The following is a 23067-nucleotide window of genomic DNA, read 5'->3' on the forward strand; positions in this document are numbered from 1 at the left end:
AGATGTGTACCCTAACTCTTCCTTCAACCGCAAGTGCTCACTGAGGGGTTTGCTTGTTTCTACAAGGCTGTGGGTGTTGCGGATTCCACCAGGGGGCACCTTCCCTCTCCCTGCCCGGCACCTTCCTTTGTACCCTCCAGTTCAGGCAGGGGTCCCCTCCGCATCTCTTTCCCTGGCTCTAGCTACAGGTCAGCCTCTGCACCAACGGCATATACTCTTGGCAGTGCTCATGACTGGGCCGCATTTGATTAGTACACCACCGAGGATGCCAGCTCTCCTACCCCGGACATCTGGGTGCTCTGGGGCTCCCCCCCTCCTCCCCACCTGGCTAGCTACATTTTCTTCTTTGTGGGAGACATTTGTTGCTTGGCAGTGAGACTGGGTTTCTGTAAGCCATGTGGAATTTTGTTGTTTTGTAAAAAAAAAAAAAAAAAAGTCCTTAAAAATCACACGAACAGAGGGCAGCTGGGTGGCTCAGTCGGTCAACTGTCCGACTCCGGCTCAGGTCATGATCTCACAGTTTATGGGTTCAAGCCCCGCGTCGGGCTCTGTGCGGACAGCTCAGAGCCTGGAACCTGCCTCGGATTCTGTGTCTCCCTCTCTCTCTGCCCCTCCCCCGCTTGCACAGACACTCTCTCTCTCTCTCAAAAATAAATAAACATGAGGGGCTCCTGGGTGGCTCAGTCGGTTGGGCGTCCGACTTCGGCTCAGGTCATGATCTCACAGCTCGTGAGTTCGAGCCCCACGTCAGGCTCTGTGCTGACAGCTCAGAGCCTGGAGCCTGCCTCGGATTCTGTGTCTCCCTCTCTCTCTCCACCCCTCCTCTGCTCATGCTCTGTCTCAAAAATAAATAAACATTAAAAAATTATTAAAAAATAAATAAACTTTAAATATATAGAGAGACATAATAAAGAAAAAATAAAAATCAGATGAGCATACAAAAAGAACCAAGTGTCAAGTTAGTGGTTCTTAAACATCTGAAATTAAACAACCGTGAGGGACAAAAGCTCCATTGTTGTGGGGGACAAGAGCAGGGTTTGTTGGACAAGCCCCAGAAGGGACATTAAAAGGCTCTCTTCCTATTGTGATATAATTGCTCTGGGCCTCTATTAGTTCTGTTGGAAAATTAGGAAAAAACAGGATCTCCCTTAAAACCAGATACTGCTTCCAAATGGAGCCTTCCTGAATTAAAAACATTACCAAAACAATGTTAAATGTTGACATTTCCTGATCTATCAAATGTCATCCTCTTCTTTGTCTTGTCTCTGAAGTAGCCTTCAAGAAGCTATTTTTGTTTTCAAACCCAGAAGCTTATTTGCTTTTTAAAGCCAGTTTGCTTATCTAATAGAGTCCCCTAATTCATCAAATTTAGAAATAAATACAGAACTTTAAGCTGTGTTAAGCTACGATTTCAGTTGTGCTTGTTTCCACGAGAACTTAGTAAATCTACATGCCATGTACTGAGGCTCTTAAACCAGAAAAGTGGCATTTATGAATGACTGTGGCTGCTACCAATTTGAAGACGTGTCTCTTCTGCTGCTTCTCTTTCCCAGACGAGCTGACGAGGACCCAGAGTGTTAGTGCTAGCAGGAGCCATGGACAACACTCGCTGTCGCCTGGCCGGTGCCTGACGTAGAAACTGGTAAACAAAAGAGATTTTTTTTCTCTCTTTCTCTCTGTCTCTCTCCTGCAGAATCCCAACCCAGGATTATTTCCTGTGATGCACCCTCTGACCTACGCAGAAACCTTGATAGATTACCATCTGTGCCCTCACCCCAAGTACAAGTTCATCAAGGAGTCCCACAGGGGGTCCAGCATTCCTCTCACCCAAAAGCAGTTTCTTCATCACACGGTAATGCCAACGGTGGGCTCACTGTCGCGGCTGGCCCTGGGCTGCAGGGAAGGGCAGGGGACAAGGATAGAGGGTCACAGCTGGAGTCAAGAAGAAGGTTTGCAGCCACAGCCCCGGCGTCGCTCTTGTCCCCTCCATGCCCACGTCTCAGGCAACATGTGGCCGATTCTTTCAACGTTATCACTCTCTTTTACCCGTGAAAGCTGTGACTACTATTCATTTTCTTCCTATTTCAACCATGTAGAAGATGGTCATGTGCCTGGTGTAACCTCACGACCTGACCTCCTCTTTCTTTGGCTCCAACAAGTACAGAAACATCAGAATGGACAAGGTGGCAATGTGACCAGTGCACAGTACAGGAGAGGCTCCAGAGAACTCCTTCTCCCCTGAGATGACCAACCTGACCTGAATGTCCAGAGACATCTCTTAAAGGGGGCCCTCAGGCCCTTCAAAGTCAAGAAGTCCCTAACTCAGATCATTGTCTCTGCCCTGCTTCTGCCAGTCAGACCTCATACTGCCTCCCCTTCCTGGGCTGCCCACTTGCCTTTCTGTTCTCCATGCTCTTGTGCAGGGACCCATGTGGTCCTTGATCCCTCCCTCTCCTTCCTGCCCCATATCTGCCCATCACCGGATCCCCCAGTGTGCCCCACACAACAGGCAAGTCTCCTTCTACTTCACCCCACGGACTGACTGTGCGGTCAGCCCTCCCTGGAAACCTTCCCTTGACACAAATCGGGTCTTGTTTTCCAGTTTAATAACCTTCAGTGCTCCCTGCTGCCCGAGGGTGCGGCCGGAGCTCATTGGCTCGGCCCCAATGAGCCCAAATCATTGGCTAGGCCCTTCCTGCCCAGCCTGCCTGTCCAGACTCACTTCCCACCAGGCCCCATCTAGCCCTGCACTCAGCCAAGCTGTTGGTCCCCTGACAGTGCTCTCCTTTGCATCTCTGTGCATCTGCAGGCACTTTGCCCCGCCCGGAATGCCATTTGATGAACCCCCATCGCTTTGAATATTGCTTTAGCATCACATTCACCGAACAGATTGTAAGGTCCGATCTGTCCTCCATCACCAGGAGAATTTTCTTGTGTGCCTGATGAATCGGGGGGAGAAAAGGTCTCCTTCACCCCTACTTAAGTTCCATACACCATTGTGTAGTACCCTTTGCTAGAGAAATTGTCTTTTACCTCGGAACACTTCAGTCAAACTTCATGAAATTATACATTTTGGGGCTTGGGGCGCCTGGGTGGCTCAGTCGGTTGAGCATCTGACGTCAGCTGAGGTCACGATCTCTTGGTTTGTGATTTCAAACACCAAGCCCCACGTCAGGTTCCCTGCTGTCAGCACGGAGCCCACTTCAGATCCTCTGTCCCCCTCTCTCTCCACCCCTCCCCTGCTTCACACGCTGTCTGTCTCAAAAATAAACATTTAAAATAAGTGCATACATAAATACATTTTGGAACTTAACTTCTAAGACTGCAAAAAAAGCCAGTTGAGTGAAACGGAAGTCCTTCCTAGACTTTAACCTCACCACACAGTTCCCTTACATGTCAGATCCTGTGCCGGCTCTCCCTACAGGACATTATTCCTGGAATAATGAACTGGTGCAAGTTCCAGCCCCTGGCCCTCTCATTCCTGCCGGAAACTTCGAAGACGGAGACTACACAGAGGTAAGCCACAACTCATCTGTGTGTCTCCCAGGGGCATGTTTGCCCCACGGATCACAGAGGTTAAGATCCTCAAAGTTAAATGCCAATAATGTATCAAATCCTACTTTAAGTGCGTGAGGGAAGTTTGCTAGTTAGAGAACTATGATGATGTGTATAACTGATTCACGTATTTTGAATTATCATCATTGAGGTCTACTTGTTAAAAAAAGGAATGTCCCAAGCGGTTGGTTGGCCATATTTCAATAAACGTGGACAACCAATCCATATAATTCAGCTGAAATATTCACGGCCAGGTTTTAACATGTTTGAATTGCCAAGATGAGCTTTCAACACCCTCCCTATCCGATTCTAGAGCGTGTACTCCTCTCTCTGCCGCAGCCGGGCGTTCCCTGAGAGGTGCCACAGCTGCAGAAACAGAATGGGTAGATGAGAATATTGTTGGGCCAAAGAAAGAAGAAATCTAGAGTAGCCACATTTTTTGCTAGTTTGCTTATTTAACACCTCTTCAGAGCCCTAAGATCTCAAACGAGGAGTCCGGTGCCTTTTCTCTGGGACTCTGGCTGGTCAGTACCCCACTCCTGTGCCCCTGAATTTGCTTCTTTAGTCCACTGTCCTTACAAGCATAGTTAAATCGGTTATTGGTGAGTGAATGTGACTAGTATCCACAATGATGGCCATCGGCAGGCAGTCACCTTTCGTTCAAGTCCTTTGATCCAAAATGAGGCCCACCCCCCGGGGAAACCTGAGCTTTGCCACTATCCAGGATCCACAGGTGAGCACTATGCCCCTTGACTCCCACCAGGGAGTCACTGGATGTGCAGTGACCCTGATAGACTCCCTGTCCACCCGCCTTCCCCAGGTATTTGAGGGGATCGGTGAAAGCCAGTTTGTGACTCTAGACCACTGAATTGTACTTCTTCCTTCATTGCCAGAGGAAAGGCTGGTTCTGAATTAGGCAACATTCAGCCACACTTCCCCAGGCATTTCCACATGCTCTTTCTTTTGTGTTATTTCATTAGCACTTCTCAGCTACTCTCCTCTGCCTGGAGATGAACAGGAAACAAGCAAAAAAAAAAAAAAAAAAAAACCCAAAAAAACAAAAACCAAAAAAACACCCAGCCTAGGATTTGCGACCTGGTTGGGGCTCAAAGATATTAGTTCCGGGGGCGCCTGGGTGGCGCAGTCGGTTGAGCGTCCGACTTCAGCTCAGGTCACGATCTCGCGGTCCGTGAGTTCGAGCCCCGCGTCAGGCTCTGGGCTCGTGGCTCAGAGCCTGGAGCCTGTTTCCGATTCTGTGTCTCCCTCTCTCTCTGCCCCTCCCCCGTTCATGCTCTGTCTCTCTCTGTCCCAAAAATAAATAAACGTTGAAAAAAAAAATTAAAAAAAGAAAAAGATATTAGTTCCTTTTCTGTGGGTTCCTCGGTACTTCATCCACCCTGGAGCCACCTCAAAATAAACCCCACGTCTTTGTTCTCCACCTTAGCGTGTTTTTAAAATCTGAAATTTCCAGAATTAGGAGAAGCGATGGCACTGTAGAGAGAGTGAACGCCTTGGAGGAGCCCTTGGAGACCTGCCTTTGTAACTCATTAGCGGGTCACCTACTCTGTGTCCTTGGGCGAGTTACTTATTACTGAAGCCCTTTGAGCAATAATTTCCTCACCTGTGAACAGGGACAGCAGTGGTGTCCTACCCGGACTGTTGTGCGGACCAAAGTAAAACGATGATGTGAAGCGTCTAGCACAATCCTTGATGATAACTCTTCCCGGTCCTTCTACCCTCCCCCCTGCCCTCCCCCCAGCCACTACATCTTGCAGTGGCTCTCCTGCCACCAGATGGCGATGGTCTGCCACCACCTTGACACACATTTGGTGTAGGGTAGGGACGCTTCACCCAGGTAACCAGTCAACCAGGCATAACTGGCTGTGGAGTACCATCAGGAGACCGAATAAGCAAAATGACCCATGGATAGATGGTAACAAGTGTCCACCGGCTTTTGGCACGCAGAAGTCTCAAGAATTAAGGGGGGAAAAAAATCCTATTTTTTTTTCTTCCAAACCCATGTCCTTGGAAAAATTTCCAGAGGCTGTTCTTTCAAAAAGCAGTCAGAATGCGGTTACCTTGGGCTTGAACTAACCATGAATTAAACATGAACTCTACATGAATTAAAGAAATCTCTCCAACTATGAGTTGTTAGTTTCAACTTCTGTGCCTGGGTGCTCTGTGGGGCCAGTTTGTTTCAAAATAAACCGTAATTGCGTAACAGATTATAAAATCAAGAGAGGATTCTACGTTTCCTTATCATGGATTTCCATGATGTCAGATTCTGGACCGTGTTTTTATTTATTTAAAAAAAAATTTTTTTTTTAACGTTTATTTATTTTTGAGACAGAGAGAGACAGAGCATGAATGGGGGAGGGGCAGAGAGAGAGGGAGACACAGAATCGGAAGCAGGCTCCAGGCTCTGAGCCGTCAGCCCAGAGCCCGACGCGGGGCTCGAACTCACGGACCTCGAGATCGTGACCTGAGCTGAAGTCGGACGCTTAACCGACTAAGCCACCCAGGCGCCCCCCGTGTTTTTATTTTTAAAGGCAGTTACAAAATAATAATGGTATTCTTTTTTAAGTTTCTACAAATCCATTAATGATACTTCAACTTTGTAGTCATTTTGCTTCGATAAATGACCTATTACTTATGAGATGTTTCTTTTGCCCCTGAGAATTATCTGTTTGTTGTCAGACCATGCGATATGGTTATTTACTGTTTATTTATTTCAAGTCATTTTTGTATTCATACTAATCAAAACAAGCTTGCTTGGCTTCTCTGCTCCTTAATAATTCAGTGCGAATTTGTTGAGTCTCTAGGACTTCCATACACATCTCAAGAGTCAGCAGCAACAGAAGAGATTACCTAATCCAGTTGCACCCCAACTTTTGGATTTTTTAAAAATTCTTTTTAGGGGCACCTGGGTGGCGCAGTCGGTTGAGCGTCCGACTTCAGCCAGGTCACGATCTTGCGGTCCGTGAGTTCGAGCCCCGCGTCAGGCTCTGGGCTGATGGCTCAGAGCCTGGAGCCTGTTTCCGATTCTGTGTCTCCCTCTCTCTCTGCCCCTCCCCCGTTCATGCTCTGTCTCTCTCTGTCCCAAAAATAAATAAACGTTGAAAAAAATTAAAAAAAAAATTCTTTTTAATGTTTATTTATTTTTGAGAGACAGAGACAAAGCATGAGTGGGGAGGGGCAGAGAGAGAGAGAGAGAGAGAGAGAGAGACACAGAATCTGAAGCAGGCTCCAGGCTCTGAGCTGTCCGCACAGAGTCCCGCACAGGGCTCAAACTCATGAACCGTGAGATCATGACCTGAGCCGAAGTTGGTTGCTTAACCAAGTGAGCCACCCAGGCGCCCCCCAACTTTCGGATTTTATAGACGAGTGAAACGTCCAGAAGAATTCTGAGAACCGTTTTTAGAGCCGTCCGAGTTTTGCTTTGTCAAGAAAGGCATTAAAACCAAGCGAAGCAAAGAGCCCAACCACCATCTACTGTCTCCACCATTTCAATTCCAGAAGAACATATTAATACACACAAAAAAGTTAAAGAAACACAGTCTCAGAATTTAAAAATCAGGTACGTTTGGTCTTATGAGAAATGCTTGCCGGGCTGTGTTCCCAGACCGGCTCGCACTCTGGAGAGAGGCATCTGGGCTCTCCACTTCTCAGCACCTCTTCCCGTCTGGAATCCCCTGCGACACTGGCAGTCAGTGGACTTGTCAGTTAGGACCTTTGTCATGAAGTCAGTAGATAGGACTAATCCCTGGTGGTAGCACCCAGGCTCCCTTTAGTAAGAAATGGTGTTAAAACCCAACACCTGGGGGCTGGGGGTTCACATTGCTACTTGGAGGGTTTGTTTCTTGGCCTTCTCAGCAGACTCGCCAGGGAGTGTAGGTGGGGAAATACACACATGCACACACACACGTATACGTGTGCGCATAAGCACACGTACACACATTTTAGAAATTATGGATTCGCAGCAATGCTTGTAACTCCAGTCCTACCCGTAAAGTTATTGCCTGCTGTCCCCCATTCTGTATTCGTATGTCCCTTCTGCTGTGAGAACCTTGGCTCCCAACATATTTACTCATTACTCTGTTCCCTAGTACGTCCAAAATAGTTTCAGAATTGCTTCACCGATAACCATTTCAATAAACAAGCATCATAAATAGAGTTCAAGTTTATCTGAACCCCACATCCCACCAAAACTGTGACCGGGCAGTCAACTACTGTATTTCTTTTTTTTTTTTAAAAATTTTTTTTTCAACGTTTTTTATTTATTTTTGGGACAGAGAGAGACAGAGCATGAACGGGGGAGGGGCAGACAGAGAGGGAGACACAGAATCGGAAACAGGCTCCAGGCTCTGAGCCATCAGCCCAGAGCCCAACGCGGGGCTAGAACTCACAGACCGCAAGATCATGACCTGGCTGAAGTCGGACGCTTAACCGACTGCGCCACCCAGGCGCCCCAGTCAACTACTGTATTTCTAAGTTCCTTAGATTAGTTCTTTCTTTTCCTTTTCCCCCTTCCTTCCTTCCTTCCTTCCTTTCCTTCTTCTTTTTTCTTTCTTTTTTCCTTCCCTCTTCCTCTTTCTTTCTCTCTTTCTTTCCCTCCACTGTGATTGTGGAATTCATGTGAAATATTATTTGCTTCAGTTTGCTTTCACTTTGGGGTTTTCCCGCTTCCCTCTGTGATAGATTTAATCTCATTATTTTTTTTTTAATATGTAGAATAATGGCATGCTTTCCAAATTCAAAACTACACAAAAAGGCACACTTAGAGAAGTATCCATGCTGGCCACCTCCCTCCCATCCTTGTCAGTAACCAGCCCTGTCTTCTGACTCATTCTTGCAGTTTTTCTGATGCTAAGCAGAATATACATTTTTTTCTCATTTCCCCTTCCGCCTTATACAAAAAGTGCCACACTAGATATGCTCTACTGCACGTTGCTTTTTTTGCTTATAAAAAATGTCTCCTGAAAATTGCTGCATATTCGTTTATAGATCTCTTCCTCACTCTTTTATACAGCTGCAAAGCTATATGCCCTAGTTTGATTCATTCTCTACACTTGGCAAGCAGGTGCATTTTTGCACAGGAAAAAAAAAAAAAAAAAAACAAAGAGAAAAAAAGCTTATTTCAAAGACATAGGTGCACATGCCAAGGAGGCTTCAGTTAATCCCCTGTTTTTCCGTGCCTGCCTCCTGCCTCACCATCAGCCCACAACCTCTCTAGGGTTTGTAGGAGGCCGGTTTCCTTCCTGCATGTTCTACGCTCTGTCACTGTGTACTTTTTCATGAGACAACACTCTTCCCAGCCTCCAGAAACTTACTCCAGAAAACTGTTGAAAACGTTTACCCCACGTATGTTCTTTCTCTTCCTCTTTGTTGTGCGTTCAATTTTTAAAGGTTTTTAAGTAATTGAGACCAAAGGAAAGAAAAAAAGCAAATGCCTCTGCTACCATCTTGAAACAGAATTCTGTGGCCAACTTCTAAAATAACAGTATTTTTTCTCCCTCTTTTAAATATTTTAATGTGCTCGATACCCGGGAATTTTTATATAAAGCTCTAAGTATATAATACCAAGCAATATATAAGGGGGTTGGAGGAAGGTCTGAAACTGAATAGAACAATAAAGGGAGACTGTAAAGATGGGGGGAAATATTAGGAATTGAAAAGTGAGCTATCTAACTTTCACCCCAGGCCCCCCAGGAAATGACATTATTTTAGACACTACCAGCTTGAAAGTTCTGTTTCTAAACTCCGGGAAATGGCTTGTTGGGCCGCATTCTCACGGATTTCACTTACCTGTTGCACCTGCTGCCTTTGTCTATAGGGAAACATGGGGGGTGTTCAGGAGCGAAGGACAGAAGGGTAAAGTCCTCCCCTGTGGCAAAGTAAAAGTGCTTTAGAAAGTTATGTCGGCATTCCAAGACTGTGAATGTGAGCATTTATCCTGGCTGCCTGTGTGATTCCTCCACAGATGTGATCCCTTCAATTCCGTTATGCTTCCTATAAATGCCCCCGCCGTTCTTGAGGCCCTACCAGAAGAAGACAGATTGGAAACAGCAGAACGGTACTTTTTTTGCCTTTGGCTTCTCATGTGGTCTGTGTCACAAAAATACGCCAGGTGCCGTGAGAGATTTCAGAAGAGCACAGAGTGTCCGAGCTTGCAACCCAGAGGAGTTCAGGCCTCCCTAGGGGATAACATGCTGAATTCACAGTAGGGAATGGACAGTCTCTGTGGCCTCACATTTGCTGATCTTTAGGTGCCCCTGGAGCTCAAAGGAGCCAGAGAGTAGAGGTGGTGCTAAGTGGGCTTGGAAGGCTTCAGTGGTCATGTGAACTTGGGTTAGTACTTGAAAAAGGGTAGGATTTGGAGAGGCATAAAAAACAATAGGCTCCTCTGAAATAAAGAAAAGGGGGGGTGCCTGGGTGGCGCAGTCAGTTAAGCGTCCGACTTCAGCCAGGTCACGATCTCACGGTCTGTGGGTTCGAGCCCCGCGTCGGGCTCTGGGCTGATGGCTCAGAGCCTGGAGCCTGTTTCCGATTCTGTGTCTCCCTCTCTCTCTGCCCCTCCCCCATTCATGCTCTGTCTCGCTCTGTCCCAAAAATAAAAAACGTTGAAAAAAAAATTTTTTTTAATAAAATAAAATAAAATAAAATAAAATAAAATAAAATAAAGAAAAGGGGGTGCCTGGGTGGCTCAGTTGGTTAAGCATCCAACTCCTGAATTCCGCCCAGGTCATGATCCCAGGGTTGTGGGATCGAGCTGAGCCCTGCGTCAGCCTCCACGCTGAGCGTGAAGCCTGTTTAAGATTCTCTCTCTGTCTTTCTCACTACCCCTCCTCCCCCGCCTCACACTCTCACTCTAAAAAAAAAAAAAAAAATGTAATTAAAAAAATACAACTATAGGCCCCAAACCAAGGCGCTTAAGTTTGATTTTACTGGTGAGCGTCCAACAGCCGGTAGAAATACATCCTTGAATCTTCTGTCATTGTGCCCATGTCAACATTCTTACATGTAAATAATCCATTAGTGAAATCCTAAATATCTGAGGCGCGCATCTAGTTCTCAGACCTGCCCACACGCAGTGACATTTGGCAATACCTGAGCATTTGAAACTGAACCCAGGTCTGAATGGGAAGGTTGAGGTCTTGTCTATTCAAACCACTGCCTGCGGGCATTGGTGAGGACGCTGCAGCCAGGGCGGGATGACACGCATCTGCCCGAGGTTCAGGGGCCACGGGGAGATGCCCAGCAGGCGAAAACTTCTCTGACCCTCCACTCAGCACTGGTGCGGGGACTGTCGTGACCCAGTGTCCGCATCTGTGAAATGAGAATAAGAGTATCTATTTCACGCAAGTTGTCAAAATTACAGGCGATAATGCTGATGCCGATGACGAGGGTGGTAATTATAACAAACATTTAAAGCACTACCTGTGTATCGGGCACAGCACTTTGCACGCAGTCTCATCTACCCGCCACGATGAGGTCTCGCCGTCATCCCCATCTTAGAGACAGGAAACTGCTCACAAGAAGATGATGTTTGCAGAGCACCCGCCTGTGGCTGCTTAGGAATCGTGAGTTTTCAATCATATGGGACTGGAACAGCTTTTGTGGCTTTCGAGGGTACTTTCCACAACAGAAACTTGCTATGACACTTCTGTCTACTACTGCTCAATGACGTTTCTGTTGTTGTTTTTTTTAACTTGTTTTATTTTTTTATTTTTCTAAATTTACATCCAAATTAGTTAGCATATAGTGCAACAATGATTTCAGGAGTAGATTCCTTAGTGCCCCTGACCCATTGAGCCCATCCCCCCCTCCCACAACCCTTCCTGTAACCTTTCTGTTTTGTCCCCCTCCCTGTTTTTATGTTATTTTTGATTCCCTTCCCTTGGTTCATCTGTTCTGTGTTTTAAAGTCCTCATATGAGTGAAGTCAGATGACATTTGTCTTTCTCTGACTAATTTCACTTAGCATAATACCCTCCAATTCCATCCATGTAGTTGCAAAGGGCAAGATTTCATTCTTTTTGATTGCTGAGTAATACTCCATTGTATATATATACCACATCTTCTCTATCCATTCATCCATCGATGGACATTTGGGCTCTTTCCATACTTTGGCTACTGTTGATAGTGCTGCTATAAACATGGGGGTACATGTGTCCCTTCGAAACAGCACAGCTGTATCCTGCGGATAAATGCCTAATAGTGCAATTGCTGGGTTGTAGGGTAGTTCTCTGTTTAGCTTTTTGAAGAACCTCCATACTGTTTTCCAGAATGGCTGCACCAGCTTGCCTTCCCATATATTATTTCATTTAAAACATTTTTAATGTTTATTTATTTTTGAGAGAGAGAGAGAGAAGCAGAGCACGAGCTCGGGAGGTGCAGAGAGAGAGGGAGACACAGAATCCGAAGCAGGCTCCGGGCTCTGAGCTGTCATCACAGAGCTTGACATGGGGCTTGAACTTATGAACTGGGACACCATGACCTGAGCCAAAATTGGATACCCAACCAACTGAGCCACCCAGGCATCCCTATATTATTTCATTTTTAAAGCAATTGTGGATTTTTTAATTCTCTTCTCATTGGTTTCTACTTGAATTCCGTGGTGGCCAGAGAACATACTGTGAATAATATCAGAAGATTGAAATCTTTCATTTCAATTTGGTGTAAGGCTTTCATTTTGGTGTAAGATATGGTCAAGACTGGTACACATTTTCAAACGTGCACTTGAAAAGAATATGAATTCTGTAACCTCACTTTAAAAATTCCCTTTTATTCTCTGCTTATAAATAATGATTCCTACCATTGTTTTTGGGTGGAAAGCAATTTATCAGCTATATGCTACTCTTTTTTTTTAACTTTATTTATTTTGAGAAAGAGAGAGAGAGTACACAGGCAAGCAGGGGAGAGGCAGAGAGAGAGGGAGAGAGAATCTCAGGCAAGCTCCACGGCTCAGTTTCATGACCGTAAGATCATGGCCAGAGCTGAAATCAAGAGTTGGACACTCAACTGATTGAGTCATCCAGGTGCCCCAGCCTTATGCTTCTCTTAACATACACTCAACAAAAGTGGGTAGAACTAACCTTGAAAGCCACAAGAATTACGTAACTCTTAAATGATCAGAATATTTCTCTATTTTATTTTGGGAAGGAAAATCCATGCCAGCTAAGCGTCTTCTCCCTTTTCAGTGAGCTCTGCGAACAGAATGTAGAAGTTATACTGACTCCAGAAATAATTGAAGCAGAATTCCCTATCTTGGACCACAAGGACACCAAAAAGGAGAAGTAAGTAGATGATTTATGCTTAGGAAGGGGCAGCCTTCCGATCGAATGTGTCCTATATGAAGTGCATGATTGTCACGTTGTCCGAATCGAAATACCTCAGGCTTAAAAAAGAGAGATTTGCACATATCTTAGTTTATGCACAATTACGTGCCCTCAAATGTGGTTGGTAAGTGGACATTTAAGAACTGAACCCAATTTTTCCATTTGCTTATCATCTCATTTCACAGGTGTGTTTTGGGGGGGGGGCACCTGTAGCCGCATCTCAGCCCCACCATGTGTTACACGTGAGATCTCCAGCCATGTCCCTTACCTCAGTAACTGAGCTTCGGGTTCCTCGTTTATACCGTGCGGAACATAGTGTCCCTCACAGACGGCGTGAGGATTAAGTGAGACACCAACGAGAGGACGTCTCGCCAGTTGCTTGATGGGAGCTAATATGCTCAGCAAACGTTAATGTTTCCTTTTGCCTCTCCATCAGGGGCCAAAGAGCTAAGCAAACATCGTCATCCCTCAAAACATTAGTTTCGGTGAACAGTTTTGTAATGGAAATAACCTGATATAGTTCATATGGTTTATAAGTTAGAAATTCCAGGTATGCTTTTAAAGTGTTTTTCTTTTGGGGCGCCTGGGTGGCTCAGTCGGTTGGGCGTCCGACTTCGGCTCAGGTCATGCTCTCACCATGCGCAAGTTCAAGCCCCGAGTTGGGCTTTATGCTGACGGCTCGGAGCCTGAAGCCTGCTTCAGATTCTGTGTTTCCCTCTCTCTCTGCCCCTCCCCTGCTCTCTCTCGCTCTCTTTCTCTGTCAAAAATAAACATAAAAATATTGTTTAAAATGTCTTTTTTCTTTTAAAAAATGCCTTTTGGGGGTGCATGGATGGCTCAGTCAGTTAGACATCTGACTCTTGATTTCGGCTCCAGTCACGATCTCACAGTTTGTGGGTTCGAGCCCCATGTCAGGCTCTGTGCTGACAGTGCAGAGCCTGCCTGGGATTCTTTCTCCCTCTCTCTCTGCCTCTCCCCTGCTCTCTCAAATGTGGTTTCTCTCTCTCTCTATCAATAAATAAATAAACGTTAAAAAATAAAAATAGGGGTGCCTGGGTGGCTCAGTTAAGTGTCTGACTTCAGCTCAGGTCATGAACTCGCTTCCGTGAGTTCAAGCCCCGCGTTGGGCTCTGTGCTGACAGCTCAGAGCCTGGAACCTGCTTCAGAATCTGCGTCTCCCTCTCTCTCTGCTTCTCTGCTTCCCGTGCTCTGTCTCTCTCTCAAAAATAAAGACAGATTTAAAAAAATAATAATAAAGATAAAAATAATTTAAAAATGCCTTTTTATTATTAAAAAAATCAGAAAATACAAAAAATAAAAACAATAATACCACCAGAGACAGTAACTTGTACATTCTGATGTACAGTCTTCCAAATATTTACTTATTTAGTATCTGTATTATTCATTATATATAATATGTTAATATATATTAACATAATTATATTGATTATATACTTATGTTTTAATAACATTTAACATATTATTCATAATGTTTCATCTTCTGCACTTTTTTTTTTTTAATTTTTTTTTCAACGTTTTTATTTATTTTTGGGACAGAGAGAGACAGAGCATGAACAGGGGAGGGGCAGAGAGAGAGGGAGACACAGAATCTGAAACAGGCTCCAGGCTCCGAGCCATCAGCCCAGAGCCCGACGCGGGGCTCGAACTCACGGACCGCGAGATCGTGGCGTGGCTGAAGTCGGACGCTTAACCGACTGCGCCACCCAGGCGCCCCAACATCTTCTGCACTTTTATTTATCAATCTACCATAAACATATATTTATAAATATAGGTAGACATTGTATTCCACCATAAGTTATTTAACTGTCTTCTGAGTTGTCAGTGTTTTGCTGTTAGCGATTGTGCTGTAGTAAATTTCCATGCTTACTCCATACTGCATATTGAGAATCACTGAATATAGTCTAATTGTCATTCAGAGTTCCATCAGCAGAGGTCAGGACTGCCCACATTCAAATGCCCTGAATAACATGGAAAACTATCATTTTTCTTTTCTTCTTTAGCAATAGGATAGATTTAAAAAAGACCTTCTCATTGTCTTCATTTTAATTTCTGTGTGTACAAGTGATGTTACATAGTTTCCCAGGCTGATATTATCACCCTATTTTTCTTCTTTAACGAGGGGCTCGCTTTGCCTTTTTTGCCAGAAGCATTTATCTGTTTGTCGTTTATTTCTGTGTCTCTTGTACATTAAGGATAATTACCCTTTCTTAGATACGTTATAAGTTTCTCAGTTTGTCTTGGAACTTTGTTTGGAATGTTTTGGGAGGCCTTGCCTTTTTTTAAAGGAACTAACCCCCACCCCGCTCCCACATGTCTTAGTATGGGGTTCCTTTGGCCTGTTTGTGATGGTTTCAGAGGCCTACAGAAACCAACACTCCTCGGAAAATTTTTTAGCAGTTTCTAGGAAAAGGAAATTTAAGGTAGAAAATGTTAAATAGGGGGCGCCTGGGTGGCGCAGTCGGTTAAGCGTCCGACTTCAGCCAGGTCACGATCTCGCGGTCCGTGAGTTCGAGCCCCGCGTCGGGCTCTGGGCTGATGGCTCGGAGCCTGGAGCCTGTTTCTGATTCTGTGTCTCCCTCTCTCTCTGCCCCTCCCCCGTTCATGCTCTGTCTCTCTCTGTCCCAAAAATAAATAAACGTTGAAAAAAAAAATTAAAAAAAAATAATAATAAATAAATAAAAAAAAAAAAAAAGAAAATGTTAAATAGAATTTCAGTGAGCCTGCTTTGGTCAATTACCAATGAAATATCATCTCACACAACACAACATGTCAAACCTCGTGTACCTCAACAAACAGATGCTCTTTGCACTGCATTTCTTTCAGGTTTCAAACAATTGACTGAGGGTTTTAAATAAAACCCTTTTTTTTCTATTTTATTATTTTTTTTAAGAGACTCTTCTTTTTTTTTTTTTTTTAGTATTTATTTATTTTTGAGAGAGAGAAAGAGTGAGAGTGGGGGAGAGGGAGACAAAGAATCCAAAGCAGGCTCCAGGCTCTGAGCTGTCAGCACAGCACCCGATGCGGGGCTTGAACTTACAGACCGCGAGATCATGATCTGAGCGGAAGTCAGACATTCAGCCCACTGAGCCACCCAGGCGCCCCTTTTTTTCTATTTTAAAACTTGCCCCTGGACAAATAATGACTTGCCACACGAATGGAGTAATATGTAATACCTCTCTGCTCCTGTGCTCTTAAATGTGGTTTTTCACCCTTTATACTACAGAGCAAATGTTGAATGCCACCTGATTATCAAATTATTATTAATTTTTTTTCAACGTTTATTTATTTTTGGGACAGAGAGAGACAGAGCATGAACGTGGGAGGGGCAGAGAGAGAGGGAGACACAGAATCGGAAACAGGCTCCAGGCTCTGAGCCATCAGCCCAGAGCCCGACGCGGGGCTCGACCTCACGGACTGCGAGATCGTGACCTGGCTTAAGTCGGACGCTTAGCCGACTGCGCCACCCAGGCGCCCCTCAAATTATTATTAAATGAAACAGAAGTTATTACTTTATATATTCACCCAGTGGTATTTTTTTTACATATTTCAGCTGCTTTACCACAAAAATAAACTAAGAGTGACCTCTAAACATTTCTGCACATCACATTAGCTTCTAATTTTTTTCAAAAAACACAGATGTAGGGGTGAGAGATGTTTTTTCTCTCTCTCAAAAATAAATGAATAAACTTGAAAAAAGACCCGGAAACAGGCTCCAGGCTCCGAGCCATCAGCCCAGAGCCCGACGTGGGGCTCGAACTCACGGAGCGCGAGATCGTGACCTGGCTGAAGTCGGACGCTTAACCGACTGCGCCACCCAGGCGCCCCTATCATGGCATTTTCAAATCACCTATTTTTCTGTTTACATTATTGTATGTACATGTTTTCCCATGGCAAAATTATCAATGTGATCATCATTTTATTGGCTGAAGACTATTCCAACAGGTTGATAGCCCGTAGACGGTTTTAGAAAGTTCATTGATTCACAGGTTCTCTTCAGCTCGTATCAAGCATTATCCTGTGCTGTTTTGTCTTCTCTGTCCCTACTTGTTCCTTTTCCTCACCTCTTCAACCTCAGGCAGAAGCTGCCAGCGTCCCCACTGTCACACACACACACAACCAGGAGGTAGACAGAATAAAAAGAACACATTAGTGGTGTATAATTTCCCATAAGGACTGCTATCTGTTTGGTCTCTGGAAAATTCTGTTTTCAGGGATGCAAAGAATCATGTGTTCTCCCTCAACAGCTGTAATTACCGTGAGAGGTTCTTTGCTGCCCTCGTGGTGATCTCAGCCTGCTCAAGACCCCCCTAAGGGGAATCATGCAAAATGTCCAAGAAACTGTGAGGGCGACTTTAGTTGCTGACACATCATTTGGCACTTCTGAGATTTTCATAGTATCATTCAACCATTAGTATCTTTACTAATAAAGATAGGGAGACAGACTTATATATTTAAATTTTTTAATTTTTTTATTAGAGAGAGAGCATGAGCAGGGGAGAGGGGCAGAGGGAGCAAGAGAGAGAGAGAGACAGAGAGAGACAGAGAGAGAGAATCTCAAGCAGGCTCCACTCTCAGCACGGAACCCAATGTGGGGCTTGATCCCACGACCCTGGGATCATGACCTGAGCCGAATCAACAGTTGGACACTCAACCAACTGAGCCACCCAGGCACCGCCCCTAAGATTGATTCCATTAAATGATACCAATTAATATTTTTATGACATGCATCAGGGAACATTTTAATTCTTCATTTTCTGATATTTCTGCTTTCTCAAAACTGCCAGGCATTTGTCAGAACTTTACATTTCACCCTGCTTAGAAAACGTTCCAGAAACACTTGAGTTTATATCGTATTCTCCTGACTAGGCACATCATCTAGCTGAGCTCACCATCCTCAGACATCTGTCCTTTCAACCAAATGCACTTGGGTCATTCCTTGCCAGACATTTGGAAACTTCTACCCAGCAACCGCCTTGCCACGCCCAGCCAAAGTCTGGGCTCCACACCAGCCATCACTTGATCCAGATGCAGAACCCTCCCTCTTGATTCCCCCGCTTCTGGAGCCGTCATCAGAGTCGGAGATATTATGTGCCTGCTTCATTCACAAACGTGAGGAAGCGTCTAACGCTGCCTGAGCATTCAGAAGACATCATACTAAGATGTCTAGGAGTAATTTCTCATTTCACCTCGACGGTATTGGGAGGTGGGAATTCCCACTGTCTGTACGTCTGGAAACGGAGCCTGAATTAGGGAACTTGGCCATGCTAAGAAACGCGTGTAGCTAAGATCGGAAGCCAGGTTTGCATCACTTATCAGCCAAGTGTTTTCACTGGTAACTAAATTATCGCTAAATATAGTTTTTCATATATACATGTAGTTATACATACACGTTTATGTACATTGAGATGTGTGTGTACATAATACATATATGCTATCAACCACGTATAAAAACATGTAAAACAAGTCGTCCAGCCTTCACCGCGCTATCCCCGAGCCAGCAGAAGGGCGTGGGGGGATGGGAGATGGTGACTGGAGCTGTTACCAAATGCCCTGATGTGTCCTTGTTGGGTGTTTGATATGCAGAGAGGCCAAAGAACAAGCACAGCCAGAGGAGAAGGCAGGAGAAAAGGTGCTGGAGGAGATGAAGCTTCTGCAGAACAAAGCTCTCAACTCGTACCTGATTCTAGGATAAAACCTCCAGGAGGTCAGTTCCTTCCGTCGGCTTTCCCCCCGCCCCGTCACCGTGGTCCTCTGTGTCCACTTGCATCCCAGCCATCTTTGGAATTAAACTTCCTAGAGGATAAAATCAGAATGTGGACGGTGTATATAGTTTTAAGTAATGATCTTTCCTTTCAAAAATAAAATGTCACTGGTGGGATGGCGGTGTCGGAAGCTTCTCGGTGCGAGATTTCGTGCTGGCACAGACTTCCCGAGTAAGTCGTGGGCCACCATGCCGAGACCAAGAGCCGGGACTATCCGCCGTTCCTGAGAGCCTTTTTGGAGGTGTGGTGCCTGGGGCCGGAGGTAGGAGGGTTCAGAGCAGGGTTGCTTGCTCACCTCCGCGGCCCCTGAGTGTCACAGCCTTGGTGAGGACCCTCGCTCCCCAAGCATCTGTGGGACGGCACGCACTAAGGGAGCAGGGGCTGGAAAATGGAGGGGCACAGTGAGCCACCCAAGCGTGCAGACTGGTTTGGAAGCAACTGGAAACTATCCTTCTGGAAACGCTAAGAAACACCTGAGGCAAAAGGTCACTGCCAAGGGGTCGGGAGGCTCTGTGAACGCATCGGCGAAAACCTTTTGATTGTGTGGGTCTTTGGTTTTGCTTGTGTTTGTTAACATGACGCCATTCATTTGCAGAAGCTGGTAAGACTGATGACATTTGGGTTATAACAACCCATCATTATCCAAGTATATTTGGATGTATTCCCTACATTCCTCTTTCTGTGCGAAGCTGTTATCAGACTCTATGTACCGTTTTAAAAGAGCTCTTCATTAGCTCATTGATTCTGACATTTGTTCTGGGATTTGTCTTTCCATCATGAAACCAAAACTCTTTAGGGGCAGGACCTACAGTGTGTTTGAGGCAATTCGCATACGTTAGACAATTAAATGTTGTCAATGACCGTTTCCTTCCTGTCAGTATAATAGGTACACAAGTGAGCTTGGGTCTGTGAAGCCATTTCTTTAGTGTTCTTAAAAAATATATATTTTTTAAATGTGTATTTATTTTTGAGAGAAAGAGAGAGACAGAGCACAAATGGGGGAGGGACAGAGAGAGAGGGAGACACAATCCGAAGCAGGCTCCAGGCTCCGAGCTGTCAGCAGAGAGCCTGACGCGGGGCTCGAACCCACCAGCCGTGAGGTCGTGACCTGAGCCCAAGTCGGACGCTTAACCACCTGGGCCCCCCAGGCGCCCCCTTTAGTATTCTTAAAGGCTAACCCAGCCCACATGCAAGACAGAACTTCGCATCACTCATTTATGCAACCAAGTCCCTCTGGGGAATGTCCCAGAGAGAGGGAGACACCAACAGCACTAGGCAGAGGCCACGGCCCCTCCTCAGAACTGGGGTTACCAGATACAACGGTGCCCACTTGAAATTGAATTTCAGATATCAACAAATAATGTTTTACTGTACGTATGTCCCAATAGGGCATGCACTTTCTGGGACATATTACACTAAAAAAAAAAATTCATTGTTTCTCTGAAATTCATATTTAACTGGGCATCCTACATTTTTATTTGCTGAATCCGCCGACCCCATTCAACACCCAGCAGCCTCGTGAGAGATCCCGGGTGAATGAAAGCTGGGATGGCTGAACGACACAGAGTCAGTGGTTAACATGGGAGTCGCATATAAGGCAGGGGACAGGCTTTCCGAACAAGAACACCGGTTCCTTTTCCCTGGTGTCCCCCATGTGTCAGGCTCTGTGCTGGCCCATAAGGGGGGACTGCTCTTTGAGTCTTCACACCCTCCCGCACAGAGAGGCCCAAAGGTCCCAGAAGCCAGGTGACGCTTCAAGCTGGTGACGACCCACAAGGCCTGTGTGACTACGAGTTCGGGCAGAATCAGAGAGGGACTCTTCAGGCAGCTAGAACTCCAGCTGGGTCGCCTGTGCTGGGCAAGAGGGGCAGTCAGAGATGGGGACACTGCCTGCCTCTGCCCGAGGACACCAGACTCTTCATTCCCGAGTCACATACAACAGGCTCTGTTTTCCTTCTCTACCACCGCCACCTCCTGCCCCTTTAAAAAAACATTTTTTTTAACGTTTATTTATTTTTGAGACAGAGAGAGACAGAGCATGAACGGGGGGAGGGACAGAGAGAGAGGGAGACACAGAATCCGAAGCAGGCTCCAGGCTCTGAGCCATCAGCCCAGAGCCCGACGCGGGGCTCAAACTCACGGACCGCGAGATCGTGACCTGAGCCGAAGTCGGACACTTAACCGACGGAGCCATCCAGACTCCCCAACTGCCCCTTTTTTAAGCTACCCATTTGTCCTGCCTCATCAGCTTCAAGGATAAAATGAGGTCACAGTACTTGGACTAATCAGAGTTCACAATTTGTATCTCCCTTCTCACCTAAAATGTCACACTCCGTTTCCAGGATAAGTGGAAGCACCCTGGGGAGTCCCGCTCAGCCCAAGAGGCTGGTCCTGATGACCTCTGAGGAGCCTGGACCTTCGGCTGCCCAGCTCGGGGGTCTCTGCAGGCTGGTGTCGGATGGATGCCCATCTGCTATGGGGACACAGGCTCATGCCACCGTTGCTGGCCAGGCAGTGGTTCTCTGGGTGGAGAAGGGAAGAGTGGCCTGGAAGAGGGCACGCGTGTGCATGCACCCCCTGCCCCCCATACACACAAAGATGTACACGTGTAGACACACAATTCAGAAGAGTTGCTGAGTGCTGTCTAGGAGCTGGGCCTTGCTGGGCCCATCAAGGGATGTAACCCCGAGCTTGCCCCGTGGCAAAGGGCACAAGTCATCAACAAAAGCCAGATTTTACATATGCACTATAAAGCCAGGGCAGGAGAAGTGCTACAAAGGAAGACTGACGTTTGGCCAAGGGGAGAGGGAGTGGCCCAAGAGTTTCCCGGAGGACTTGTCATGGAACAGAGACCTGACTGTAGGAAGGCGCAAGCCGGCTGTCATTTGGGGACAGACACTTCCAGGTACTTGGGACGCCGCATTCAGAGGCCCTCAGAGGAAGTGTGCTTGGCCTGCTGGAGGACCAGGGACAAGGCTCAGATAGCTAGAACAGTGGGGGCTGCAGGGAAAGGGACAGGGAAAGAACACAGATGTGGCCAGGAAGCTGGTCACATGGGATCTTGCAGCTAGGGCATGGACTTTGGATTTGGAGTTTCATCCTAGGTCAGGGAGTCCTTGGAGAGTTTTGAGCAGGGGAGTAACAGGAGCCATGTTCTGTTTTAAACACACTTTACCGGGTGGCTCAGTCGGTTAAGCGTCCAATTCGTGGTTTTGAGCCCCACGTCCGGTTCGGTGCTGACAGCGCAGAGCTTGCTTGGGATTGCCTCTTTCCCCCTCTCTCTGCCCTTCACTGTGCTCTTTCTCTCTCTCAGAATAAATGAATAAACTTAAAAAAACACAAAAATAGGGGCGCCTGGGTGGCGCAGTCGGTTAAGCGTCCGACTTCAGCTCAGGTCACGATCTCGCGGTCCGTGAGTTCGAGCCCCGCGTCGGGCTCTGGGCTGATGGCTCAGAGCCTGGAGCCTGCTTCCGATTCTGTGTCTCCCTCTCTCTCTCTGCCCCTCCCCCGTTCACGCTCTGTCTCTCTCTGTCTCAAAAATAAATAAACGTTAATAAAAAAAATAAATTAAAAAAAAAACACAAAATAAACACACTTTACGGGCCTGCGTGGAGAACTAGCCATAGGGGGTGGGGGCGCAAAGACGACCATGAGAGGAAGCCGGCACCAGTCTGTCCCAGTCAGAACTCCTGCTGTCTGGCACCAGGGCCTTTTTTTGAAGGTGAGCTGGTCGGGGTGGGGCTCATCTCAGGGTCAGGCATCTTGTTACACCAACAAAAGACAACCAATGTGGGGGCTCCTGCTGGAGCCGTGGAAAATAGGTGGGAAGGGGAAGCCCTGGGACACATCTCCCCTGCCTGCTGCCCTAAGCCAAGTGTCTGCAGGGTAAGGGCGATGCTCTAGGGCTCGGACACGGGGTGGACAGTTGGCCAGGTTTTATTCTGGGAAATGATACACCTGCTCTTCTTGGATTGAGAGACCTCCACCCGGCTGTGCATCAGAAGCACTTGATAAGCACTTCATAAGAAAGGACGCCTGAGCCGTAGCTCAGACCCAGCTCGGACCAGCTGGGGTAGGACTCCAGCAACAACAGGTGTTTTCTGGCTTGCTTTTCTTTTGTTTTGTTTTAAAACGTGTTATTTATTTTTGAGAGAGAGCACGAGCAGGAGTGAGGGAGGGACAGAGAGAGAGGAGAACAGAGGATCTGAAGCCGGCTCTGCGCTGACAGAAGTGAGCCCGATGCGGGGCTCGGACTCACAAACCATGACTGAGATCACGACCTGAGCCAAACTCGGTCGCTTAGCCAACTGAGCCACCCAGGCGCCCCAAGAAACATATCTTTTAACTAGATTATATTGCTTGGGTTCTTTTTGTCGTTAGTGTTATAGAGTC

General features: G+C 46.3%; 1 protein-coding gene across 2 annotated transcripts in view; it reads left to right on the forward strand.

Annotated features, from left to right (window-relative positions):
* The window catches only part of CFAP221 (cilia and flagella associated protein 221), a 107563-nt gene extending 88848 nt beyond the window's left edge, over nt 1-18715 (forward strand). The window contains exons 20-24 of one of the 2 annotated variants that reach the window (XM_047871501.1): nt 1694-1852; nt 3425-3516; nt 9536-9628; nt 12755-12850; nt 18497-18715. In XM_047871501.1, the coding sequence (XP_047727457.1) occupies nt 1694-1852; nt 3425-3516; nt 9536-9628; nt 12755-12850; nt 18497-18605 (549 nt within the window). In that variant the 3' untranslated portion in view covers nt 18606-18715. Of the gene's footprint in view, nt 1-1693; nt 1853-3424; nt 3517-9535; nt 9629-12716; nt 12851-18496 lie in introns of those variants that run through there. The other variant, XM_047871502.1, reaches the window with a different exon arrangement.
* Nucleotides 18716-23067: the final 4352 nt, after the last annotated feature.

The sequence above is a fragment of the Prionailurus viverrinus genome, chromosome C1, assembly GCF_022837055.1.
Source record: "Prionailurus viverrinus isolate Anna chromosome C1, UM_Priviv_1.0, whole genome shotgun sequence".
Classification (NCBI taxonomy): domain Eukaryota; kingdom Metazoa; phylum Chordata; class Mammalia; order Carnivora; family Felidae; genus Prionailurus; species Prionailurus viverrinus.